Source organism: Sarcophilus harrisii, chromosome 2, assembly GCF_902635505.1.
Source record: "Sarcophilus harrisii chromosome 2, mSarHar1.11, whole genome shotgun sequence".
Taxonomy (NCBI): Eukaryota; Metazoa; Chordata; class Mammalia; order Dasyuromorphia; family Dasyuridae; genus Sarcophilus; species Sarcophilus harrisii.
Window position 1 is genome coordinate 230,125,783 of NC_045427.1, and position 12,941 is coordinate 230,138,723.

Consider the following 12,941-nt stretch of genomic DNA (forward strand, 5'->3'; position numbering starts at 1 on the left):
GGATTGGCTGGGGCAGATTCTCAGTCTTTGGGGGGAATTACAGGGAGGAGGATGGGGAGCAGATGAGAGAGCCAGGAGGGAGAGGAGAGCCAGGAGGGTTTGCTCCGGTGAATATGTGCCTGCGTGAGTGTACGCGTGTGTGTATACGCGCGCGTGTGTGCGAGTGGGTGCCTAGCACAGAGGGAAGCACCGCCTCCTCCTCTCCTAGTCTTTCCTCCCCCTTGTTCTCCTCCTCCTCCTCCTCTTTTCCCCACCCTGGAGAAGAGCCGGGCACTGGAGCCCCCACCAGTCACTGCTCAGACAGCGGTGGCTGCGTCAGCTGATTCCTTGCGCTCCAGCCTCTTCTCGCTCTGCTCTCTCAAAGTGGATTAAAGTCCGCCGCCGCCGTCGCCGCCGCCGCCGCCGCTGTCTCGGAGTTTCTGGGTCAGGAGGATTATGAAAGTGATGTGGGGCTGCTGACAGAGCGCGGCCAGCCAGCCAGGCAGCCGCAGCACACGAGCTTCTTCCCAACCTTGAACTTTCTTCCTTCCTTTTTAAAAAAAAAAAAATTTTTTTTTAATTTTCTCCCCCTTTCACCCTGGGCAGCTCCCACCCCCAGAAGGACTTTCGGGTCAGGGTGTGTGGAGAAAGGGAGCCACAGTCTAGGATGGCTTCCAATTTTAATGACATAGTGAAACAAGGCTATGTGAAGATTAGGAGCAGACGCTTAGGTGTAAGTATTGACAATTTCTTTCCCTTAGCTATTTTATTTTATATTGTATTGCAGTCTCTCTGGAGTATTGAAAATAGCCTTAGAGAAACTCGGGGCGGGGGTGGGGAAAATTGTTTGAGGATTTTGTGCCAATTTCTTTGACTCGATATATTTCTGGAAATAATATATCTTGGTTTCTTCTGTGCTCACCATGGGTATGTCTGTATGTCTAGGCTACGTCTCCCTCTTCTTTGCCTCTTATCTCTCCTTGCTTTTTTTTTTTTTTTTCCTGCTTCTTTCTCTGACCTCTCTGCCCCTTCTCTCTTATTCTTCTTTTGGCAGATTGATGTTTGATAATAGGAGCCTGCCTTCCAAAGGAACCCCAGATCCCTTAGGATTCTGTGTAGACAAATGATAAGAGCCTCTCACCTTTTAGTCCCGTGAGATTGTGATTCATTAGTTCTCTCTGAATGAAGTCCCTTAGGTCGGAATTTGTGAGCATTCAGTAAAAGGGCTCCCTTAACCCCATCCGCACCCCTTCTTTTCGCTTGCAGCCAAGAACTTTTGCAAATTGGGGAAAGGATAGTGAGTGATGAATGGGGGTGGTTGGGAAGGCACAAACTACGAGGTAAGGGGCTTTGGCTGGCAAAAGTCCCCATTTGATAACCTCTCCCTGAGCATGCCCAGTTCTTCACCAAGTATTGGTAGAAAGAGAAGAGGAAGGGGCAGAATGGGGTCAATTTAGGCAATGAACAGGTTAAAGTACCTTTAGTTAAATGGTGAATGTCCATTGTTGGAATGCTTCTTTGAAGCCCAATAGAGGAAGATCATTGAACCCTAAGAGTGAAATAGTTTGGGAATGGAGAGATCTAGCCTAGTTTAGTACATCTTTGGATCTATCCCCTCAAACAGAGTTTCTGTCTGCTTATTTAAACATGGTCAGGTGCTGGAGTTTAATGAGTTAACTCGTTTTTCCTTCTCATTCAAGGTTTGAGTTATTGTGAAACAATTTTCGTGCAGAGAAGGATTCTGACAGACTATGGGCTCCTTGAACACAGGGATTGTCCCCCTGCCCCTTTTCCTTGTGTCCCCAATGCCTGGTACAATCCTTAGCATATAGAAGGCACTTAATAAATGACTGTTGACCATTTATTGACTGGCATAATGGATCAAATTCCACCCCACCACTCCCTCACCCCCCCCCCCCTGCTGTTTTTCTGGAACATTTTTGGAAGGATAGAGGACCGAATTGGGTGGATTCTGGGTTGAGAAGATGATCCCAAAAGTAGTGTACCATCCAGAGAAATCTTGAGAAAAGAAAGCTTAAATTACCTTTCAGTGAATAATTCATGTGTGCAATTTGATGGTGTTCTAAGAGAGGGAAGATTGTGATACAATCTATAAATTTGAGTACCAATGCCTTTCATTCTGTAGATCCTTTCTCTAAATTCTTTTCTTTTCTTTTCTTTCTTTCTTTCTTTCTTTCTTTCTTTCTTTCTTTCTTTCTTTCTTTCTTTCTTTCTTTCTTTCTTTCTTTCTTTCTTTCTTTTTCTCTTTCTCTCTCTTTCTCTCTCTCTTTCTTTCTTTCTGTATTATTTTTATTGCTGATTACCTTGTTTCAAGTTTCTTGGCAAAATGGTAAATATTGGATGAATGAATGAAAGGGAAGGAGAAAGTCCTGGTGGGGTGGGATAGGGAAGAATAAACTCTGGTAAATTAAGTGGCATGACATTATTACTATTCTAGTCTAGAACAGTCTTATACCTTTGTTCCTATAATTATGTGCCCCTGAAGTTAAGCAGACTAAGTGTGAAGAGATTAAGATTAGGCCTTTTTTTTTTTTTTTTTAATCTTGGCTATTGATTAATACTAAAAAGCATTATAACCTATTGCTTCTGTACCACACCAAATGTTTAGAGCAAGGGGAAAAAAGTCTACTAATTTCATTGCTCCATTGTTGACTGTAATATCTGGATTTTGGAAAAAATTATCATTCAATATTTAGGGACCATTCAAATAGTAATATTACATGTACCATTAATGCATAAAACCTGAATCATTCATAAGAATACGTTTTTGTTCATTTGTGACACATGATAATTTATTGAAAAGATTGTTTACTATAACCTTACAGTTTATGATATGGAGAATATTTTTCTATATTATGGCAATTGAAATTTTATAGATCTGACTCTTGGAAAAGATTTGAAATAAAAGTAAAAGAAATCCATGCAACTCCTAGTACATTGCATTAATTGCACATATTATGATATATTAAAAATACTTTGTCAGTCTGGGTTTACTCTTTTTAATTATGCTTTAAATTATATGACTTTCAGAATACTTTTTGAATGCTGTTGGTTATTGAGGGGAAGATAATAGAATAAATCCTATAATACTTGTTAATATATGCATTTTACTTAAAATTTGCTTTTAAAATTTTAGCAACACTAATGAAAGATTCTAGCAATACAATTAAAAAGGATATCAGAAAATGTAGGAGGCATGGAGCTTGGAATCAAGGACATATAATGTTTGTAGCTGAAAGAAACTTTGCAAATAAAAATAGACAAAAGTGACTTGCTCAAGGTCATACATTTAGTTAGTGGCAGAGTCAAGGACTAGATCCTCTATGTCCTTGCTCAGTGCTTTTGTGTCTACATCAAATTATGTAGCAGTTTCATCACAGCATAAATTGAACTCCTAGTGGATTAGGAAAGAAGAACAGGAACAGATAAGTAACTTTAAAGCGTATTCAGGAGAGCAGATAGTTTTTGGTTTGTGGATTTATATACATTTCTAATCCATTGTTTACAAATAAACATCAAAAGTAATTTATCTAGTCAGGTTTAGGTTTAGACATTATTCTGGTCTAACTTAAGCAATAGAGGGTAGCTATTACCAGCTTTTATAAAATGTAATCAAAATGTCATCCATGATTGTTGTTATTATTCTCAAACAGAGATTCTTAACTTTTTTTTTTTCGTCATGGACCTCATTGGCAATATGTTAAAGCCTATAGACTCCTTTCCTAAATAATTTTTATTGTCTTCATTTATAATCGAAAAACATGCCATATTTCAATTAGGAAAAGCAGTTTTTCCCAGCCAAATTTATAGAATCTATTCATGGACATCTTATATTCCATGTTAAGAGCCAACCTCAGCTTTTACCTCTTTGTTATTCAGATTTATCACATTAGGGCAGGGTGCATCATATATTTGAAGATGATTAGATTGATTTTAGGAAGGGAGCAATTGTCTTGAAGCAGCAGGCAGACATATTGGCATCTAGCAAAGCTAACCATAGTCTAATGGAATTCTAATATTAGTTTGCCAAGAGACATGATTTCATCAGTATGTGGTATGCCCTTCGCTAGTGCAGATTTCAGTCCTTCCATATTTTTTCATGCTATACAATTTTCATCTATTACATTAAATTCTATTTCTCCCCAAAATAAATCCTCTAAAGAGGATCTACCCCAAACACCACACTTATTTTTGATTCTTAAAATTTTATAGCTATCAATACTAAAGGATAGTTTGGAATAGAAAATTGGGATGCTGATTTATTGTGTAACTTGGGATGTCATTTGCTTTTCCCGTATTTTGCTTTCTCTTTTTAAGTATTGGGGATAGTACTACCACTGATAGTATAGATCTTCCTTGGGTCCTTACCTAATACTTTGTTTTATATTCCTTTAGTCACCAGATAAAGAAATGACAAAGCATTCTGATATCTTTGCTAAGAAAACCCCATAGACAATATTGGTGTGCTGTGGTTCATGGGGTCACAAAGAGTCAGACATACTTAAAGGCCTGAAGAACAACAACGCACTTATCATGTAATATGTATTATAGTTATCTATCTTTATGTTTTATCTACCTGCTAAATGAAATTTATCCCTCAGTACCCAATTAAGTGCTTAGCAAACAGTGATCAAATAATCACAGCTTAGTTCAGAAAAGAGAATGCAACAATTTTGAGTCAATTAGATGCAAGGTTATGTATTTCAATTGAATTCAACAATGTGCACCACCATGTCAGGTGCTAGGAATATGAAAACAAAAATAAACAGTCCCTGCCTACAAGGAACTTGCATTCTACTTTGAATGAAACATGATTTTAGAGAAAGGAGAAGTTTATTAAATATCCTCTAAGGTCCTTTGGTGCAAGCTAAAAGGATACCTAGTAGAATGAGCTGTATCTACAAGTAACTGTATGTTACTTGTGCAAATTTGAGCTTGTTTATTGGCTCAGCTCTCGTTGCACTTTTGTGATTTGAGAGCCATCTCCTGTTCAGGTGACCTTGATGTTTGTTCTTCATTCTCAGAGGATCATGACACCAAAATCTTACAAGTTGATTTACTGTACTAAGAAAGGCTGTGATATTTTATAGTATGGAAGAAGTTCTCCTCCCTTCCCCTCCCCTCCCCTCCCCTCCCCTTCCCTCCCCTCCCCTTCCCTTCCTTTCTTCCTTTTTCCATTATTGTTTCTCTAAAGATAGGTATACAATTTGGGAATACATTTTGTTAGCATTGGCATTATTAAAAAAGCAAGTCTAAGGTTGGATTCAGTCGAGATTAAAGACTCCAGAAATGATGTTATTGGAACACTTCAAAACTTACTCCTATCTGATTCTACTTCATTATAGTAGATATTTAAATCAGACAGCCAACAAGCATTTATTGAGTCCTTAGTATGTGCTGGGCATTGCACAAAGAAAGCATCACTCCTTCCCCCAAAGTCCCTACTCTTAGGAAGTTCACAGTCTAATGAGGAGACAGCATAAAAACAACTATGTATCAATAAGATAGATAAAGGATTGGACATAACCATCAGAGGGAAGGCACTAATATTGAATGAGATCATTTGAAAATTGCCTGTTTTTCAAACCTTTAAAGACTTGTTTTCATCTGTTACATACTCCTTCCATAGATATTTTTATATTTTAATTCTTTCAGATCTTAGTGAATGGTCTTTATGAATTGTTTTGGATATAAAATATCATCAGTATCACAGTGGCCAACATGCTTTTGAGGAAGAGCCTCTTCATATTTAACCAGCCTGATATCAGAGGTCATTATGCTTTTAAGCCCATTTTTGAAGCTTTTCCAGCTTGCTTTCCTTAGCTTAGCCTTTGAGAACTCAGGATTATCTCCATATTGTAATGAAGCATCAGATGAGTTGTTTAAAAGATTAGCTGTTTGGATTTTAAAAGTGATTGTGTATAAATCTTGACTCCTCTTCCCCAAAGTATTTGATCTGAATTAGGTACCTTTGTAAAGACAATACTTAAATCATTATGAAGACTTTCATTTGATTTCTGACAAAGCATTTCTTTATCTTTTGAGTAAGAACAAGACAAAGGTAGTGAAGTGGGAAAAGATCCTTGAATCAGAATCCCTGGATTGCAGGTTGGCTCTGCCACTTTGCCAATTTTTTTAAATTAGTCATTCAAACCTTGGTCTCTACATCAGTAATATGGGATAAATATAACCTCCCCTTTCTTATTTCTTAATTTTGTTGTAAAGTTCATACAAGATAATCAATCTGAAATAAATTATTATTTTAATACATTTGGGATGAAACACACTGATTATAAGACCTCTTTCTTGGGAAGATTATTTTCTCAATTGATCAGTTTCCCATAAAGGATTTTCTGGAACCCTTTTTCTTTTCTAATCTGAGGATTACTAACGTAGACTGGTCGGGCTTCCTCATCCTCATTTCATAATTGCCACACATTCATTTCACATTATACATGTCTTCAATACTGTCATACATTTAAAAACATTTCAGTCAAATTAATATAATAAACATTTATTAAACATTGATAATGCTTACTAGGAGCACAGAACTGTGCTAGATATCAGGAATACAAAAACATAAATGAAGCCACTTATGCCTTCAAAAGGCTTATCTTCTCTACAAATGCAAAGTATTCATATTCTGATAGTTTTTTTTTAAAAGACTACCTGCAGGTTCATTGGAAGAGAAACCTTTCAGAGTCTTTCCTTTCTGCCAACAGTTAGAATAGGAGCCTGGATTCATGAATTTCTGAGTTCAAACTTGGCTTCAGACACTTCCTAGCTGTGTGACTCCAGACCAGTCAATTCACTTCTGCCTCAGTTTCCTTATCTGTAAAATGGAATTATTAATAGAATTTGTTGTGAGGATCAAATAAGATAATAATTATAAAGTCCTTGGCACAGTAACTAACACATAATAAATGCTGCATAAATGTTAGTATTGTTATTATTAGAGAGGAACCACACTCTGCTAATGCAGGTGATCATCTCAAAGGCCATATTCAATAGAAAACCCAAATTAGATAACTTGATATGGTAGAAAGAAAAGTGTATATACCATGATTCAAACAGCCTGGGTCCTAGTCACTTCAGGTCAAATGGTGAGTTTGTACAAAAGACTGACGTTGAACTCAGGTCTTCCGGACCCTAAGACTGATTTTCTATTGACACTACTGTCAATTAATTAATTAACTAATTAATTATTTTGTGATTTATGGGGTGAACTGGGCCACTAGGTGGCACCATAGTGCATGGAGTGCAGGGCTTGGAGTGAGGAAGACATCTTTCTAATATGTCCTCAGACCCTCATTAGTTGTGACTCTGGGCAAGTCACTTACTTCTGTTTGCCTCAGTTTCCTTACCAGTAACATGACCTGGAAAAGGAAATGGCAAATCGGCATTTTTGCCAAAAAAAATTTAAATGGGATCATGACGAGTCAGACACACTCACTGTCATTTATATATGTATATACATATATATATGTACACACAAACATATATGTACATAGTCAATAAATATTTATAAACACATATGCATGCATATATATCTTTATCTGTCATTTATCTCTCCATAATCTTTATAGTTTATAAAGTATTTTTACTTGCCTTGCAAGTATAGAAATATAAATATGATTATCCTCATGTTACAAATGAGAAAACTGCACCTCCAAGGGACCAAGTAACTTGTTCATTGTCACACAGCTTGAAAATATCAAGGCTATGACTTGAACCTAGGTCACTTTCTTCCAGGGAAAAATCCATCTCTCTCCGTATCCTGTTTTCTTCATTTTTTTTTCCTGGTCCCCAGAATTGCAATTTTATTGAAGAATTTGAATTTCTTAAAACCAAGCTAAAGCCCTGTCCAACCTGCTTTGGTACTTTGGAACATTGGTGATTTCATCATTTTGTAGGAAGGAAGCACTGGAGGAAGCTTTCAGGGTCTCCTCATAGCCTTCTCGTAATTAATAGGCCCATACTCAGAGATTTGCTAGATGGGGAGATCTAATTGTGCTTACTTCTATAAGCACTGCCTCACCTCCATGAAGGAGAACTGTAGTAGAAAAGTAAAATTTATGGAAATAAAGAGCAGATATGCAGTATAAGGAGATAGTTGTCCAACTCACTAATAACCTCTCCAAACTCCAGTTTCTTATTCTGTCGTCAGGATATTGGATTGGATTTTTCTGTTTAGTTCCTTCCAGTTCTAATTCTTATAATTTTATAATATAAATAGGATAAAATGCTTAAAGTCTTTTAAATTCTCTAAGTTCAAAGTTTGGGGGAGGGGAGAAAGCTGAATCATATCTAGTTATATTTAATGGCCCTGAACGTATATGTTAGGTGTTTAGCCATTTTTCAGTCACATCTGACTCTTTATAATGCATTTGGGATTTTCTTGGCAAAAAGTGCTTGGCTTATCAGCTCAAGAAACTGAGGCAAACAGGGTTAAGTGACTTTACCAGGGTTATACTGCTGGTAAGTGTCTGAGGCCAGATTTGAACTCAGAAAGTTGTCTCCTGACTTTAAGTCCAGCACTTTATCTATATATCTATATCTATATATGTATGTGTATATATATAGTATAATACCATTTTGATCATGGTATAAACTATGAATTAATTAAAATTAAACTGTCAAACACAAAGAAATCTTACAATTTAATAGTTAAAAACAATTCCCAGGCCTGCATATTCGATAGAGGTGTTTTCTGCACTCACCTCCCCAACCTGGTGCTTTAAAAGAAAGTTAATAATGTTGAGATGAAGTGTGATCCGTAGCATTTGCATCTGTTTCTATTTAAACTCTTCTATTTTGAGTTTTATTGCCTTGTGTTTTTATGACACCCTAAAATGGCACATTTCCTTCAGACTTCAGGCTCTCAGTCCCTCATACTAATACACCAAGAGGTGGTGTATGGTAGGCAGTGCTCAAGATTTGGAGTTAGACTTGTGTTTTAGTCCCAGCTTTCCTACTTCTTCTCATCATGACCTCTGGGTAGTCACCTCTCTATGGCATTTCCATAGGCATAAAATGAGGGTCTTGAACTAAAGACCTTCTTATCAGCTATCAGCTCAATGATCTTATTAGTAAGATGAATTAGCTGATTTTCAAATGGCTTAACTAAGGTTAAAATAAAATTTTATTGAGCTCTGAAAAAGTTGTCAGTTAATAAAACAATTTTATTAACTCACTGACAGTTTTAAATTCAGAGTGTCCCCAGAGTCTCAGTGTAGTTTTAAATGATTCAAGTTTAAAAATGCATCAAGAATTTTGGGACATTTTGTATAAATACCATTATTTTTCAAAGTACTTTTCAGTACCTCACAATACTGCCTTAAAAGGTAAAATGAATTAAAAAACAAAAACAAAACATTTGAAGCTTATTATAATTAGATTAGATCCTATGAAATAATTTTTTTAATTGTTTGACTTTCACAAATGAACTGGTTTTGTATATGGGGTATTACTTACTGACAGATCTAATCCAATCCACATAATTGTTTTAAGGTGATCACACTTCTGCATTCAAATAGATTAACTCAGGTTTAAAGAGTGATCTAAAGAGTTAAAATAACTTTTCTTTCCCCATTATCTTGACCAAAAAAAGAAAAAGAAAGGGCTTTAATTTACTTGAATCTATCATTTGTTGGATGTTTTGAAGTGGTTGAATGGGGGATTTGACTCTTTTCAAACTTAAGGAGACAAATTGAAAGTCAAAGTGAAAAATGTGCTGCTGAATTGTGAGGTAGACAATCATTCATTCTGTTTTCAATGGATAGGATACCAGAGACTTTCTTCAGAGAACTGCTGGCATGGGAATGCATAATTTGTAATTTCAGCAGTAGTTTAAGGTTAATGCTTGGACTGATGCTTTCTTGACTGTATTCACTAAGATAGGAACCATCAGCCATGGTCATTTTCAATTGGATTCTTGTGGCTCATGGAATTATATTTTCTTTATAAAACTAAAGAGAAAGGCTTGCCATTTAAGATTTAGAAACACATTTAAGATGATTAATCTTCTTTAAAAATCACCTTGGGAAATATTATAAAGTATTTTCATGTAGAAGATGAGTTGAGCCATATGCTAAATGAGAATATATTAAATAGGTTAGTGAATCTGTCTGAATCATTTGTTATCATTAGTTTGATCAACTTTATATTATTTCTTTTGTATCTAATAAGAGAAAAAAACAAAAAACTTCCAAAATCATTAGTTGTTCCTAACTGGAAACTCTATATTGATGAAATCATAGTGGGAGGACATATGAATATAGATATCTAATTATTTATGTTTGTAAATGCAAAGAAATATTCTATATTTTCTTGAATTACTTATTTGAAATGTTGCAAATTCATTTAAAAATAAGCAACTCAACTTTGCACTGTGAATTAGTTGGCCAGAATTCTAGGTATTGACGGTCATAATTTTTTCATTTCAGTTAACTTTAAAAAAATGGGAGTTGATATCTTCTCCACTAACATTTAACAGAATATTGCTTTGAAAAATAAACTAGTTGTTAAAGCATTTTGGAATATATGAAGAATTATACAAGTATGTCTCAGTTTCCTCTGTGAAATGAGAAGTTGGACCAAACCTTTAAAGGTCCTTTCCAATTCTGACATCCCATTTTCTAAGGTTCTTCTCAGATATAGATCATTAAAGCCAGAAGGAATCTTAGTTACTACATCAAATCTGAAATTGTCTTCTTTGCTAACACATTAGATTCCAGAGTAGGCAGGAAATATCAATGAGACATTCCAAATCTAAATGCCCTTGAGTCTTAAGCCAGTCTCCTAATAAACTATGATGGTTTTTCTGTTTGCTTTTAACACAGAAAGACATAATCATAGAAAAGGTGGAGTTGTGTGCCCCTAGCAGAAAAAGAAAAAGAAAAAAGAAAAAGGGCAACCTGGAATAAAAGTTGGATTTGTGTGTGTGTCTTTTAAAGGTACCAGTCTCCAATTCATAGATGCTTTGTCTTTGACTCCATTGTTAAGCAGATATTCTGGAAATGGAAATTCCCTTTTCTTAACCAGCTGTCAAAACTGCCTCACTATTCTCCTGAAACAACCCAGCAGGCTTCAGATTTTTTAAAGATTCTGTTATTGGGAATGTTTAACCTTTCCCTCTGGGATTATTGCCACTGTATTTGAATTTCAGAATTCATTGGCGAAAGGTTAGTCCAGAAACTTCCACTGGACAGGGCTTTTAAGTGGAATCCAATAAAGATAATAGCCTTAGCCTTATCAAAGTCTTCTCCCTTTGTGTAGTGTATGAATTTTGATTTTGTTTCCTATCAGATTATTCTGCTTATTTTTTTCCTTTCTTTTAAAAATGTAGCTAGCAAGTTAACAAATATGTATTAAGCACTTACTATGTGCCAGGCATTGTGCTAAATGATGTGGACCCAAATACAAGCCAAAAAAAAAAGACAATTTTTGATTTGGAGGAACTTGGGTTCTAATGGGAGGAGACAATACATAAAAAGGAGATGAAAAGGAAAGTAGGAAAGGGAAAATACCACTTGTGGGGGCAGGATGGATGAATTCAGGGAACTAACTCATTAAATGAAACTTTAATGTTTTGTTTTTCTTTTGCTTAAAGGGTCCATGATGCCACTGGTAGGAACAACAACACTTTATACATAATATTACTGGCACCATAGAACAATAGAAAACATTTTAGATTTGGAGTCAAAATCCTATCTGCTATTTGTTATCTATGTAACCTTTTCTGGCATTCAGTTTCTCATCTGCAAAGTGACAGAAGGATTGGATTAGATTTCTTCAAATATCCTTTCAAACTCTCAGTTCTGTGATTCTGTGGTCTGATTGATAACAAAAACTCTTTAAGATGGACACTTTGGAAACGTTTATCTTTATTTTATAGATGAGTACATTGAGGTTTGGAGGGATTAAATGTTTTGCAAATAATCATATGTTTAAGAAATGTCAGAAACAAGATTCAAATCCAGGTCTTTTTGATTGATAATCCAGCCTGATGGAACAACATAACATAATAATTCCTGGGCCTTATAAATCAGGAGACAATCTTCATGATGTAGTATGGCCAAAACTTATATGTGAAGGTCTCTTCAAACTTTTTAAGGATATTCTTTGGACAATAGGTTTTATCTGTTTTGGTGCTGGTGCTCAAAGCCTTCCCAACTTAATAGAACCCACCAGAATTAGTGCTCTGATAGCCAAATAGCCTGTAATAATCAATGACAACAACAATAATGGTTTATGACAAATAAAAGATGCTGACAGAGTTTGGGAGTAATTAAATTAATTAGATTAGCTAATAATAAATTGATGATCAGAGTTTCTCTTGGAAAACCAAAGACAAAACCATGGAAAAACTGAAAGTCTTGATATACTTTAGGAAAAGAGGATGCCCCTGACAAGTGAAAATCAGCTAGAAATCTTCAGTTTCTCTTGCTGAGAATATGCCTTAATTATGGGATTCAGCTATTCTAGCAATCTGTACAGGGAACTACATCTCTATACAGGTCATTCTAGTTGCTTTTCTCTTTTATGAGCTGGGTTGTCCAAAATTCTAATGCAGACTTACAAGGGCAGGGGCTTATTTCTTCAGATCTAGAATTTACTTAGACTGAATTCTGTTTATATTCTAAACAGAAGTAAGTTCTCCTAGTTAGGTGGAGTCTGGATAGAAAATAGAAGAGTTAGTTCCTTGAAGATTAGGGGCATTTCATGAATTAGCCATGTCCTTCAGAGACTGACTGACTTTCTATGGGGTTAGAGCCCTAAATGAGGAAATAAAAATCCCAGATGCTAATTTAATAATGGATTATTAATATAATAGAAAATGAATAATTTCTCTCAGGTTATACTATGTTTTTAGGCTAGTAAAACACTTTGCAAAGACTGTCTTAATCCTTACAATAGCTCTGTAAATTCAATACTACTGA

At 35.6% G+C, this 12,941-nt stretch overlaps 1 protein-coding gene across 1 annotated transcript in view; it reads left to right on the forward strand.

Annotated features, from left to right (window-relative positions):
• The first annotated feature begins 244 nt into the window (after positions 1-244).
• The window catches only part of DOK5 (docking protein 5), a 145,741-nt gene continuing 133,044 nt past the window's right edge, over positions 245-12,941 (forward strand). Inside the window, exon 1 of the mRNA XM_003757680.2 lies at positions 245-712. Coding sequence (XP_003757728.1) covers positions 647-712 — 66 coding nt within the window. The 5' untranslated portion in view covers positions 245-646. The remainder of the gene's footprint in view (positions 713-12,941) is intronic.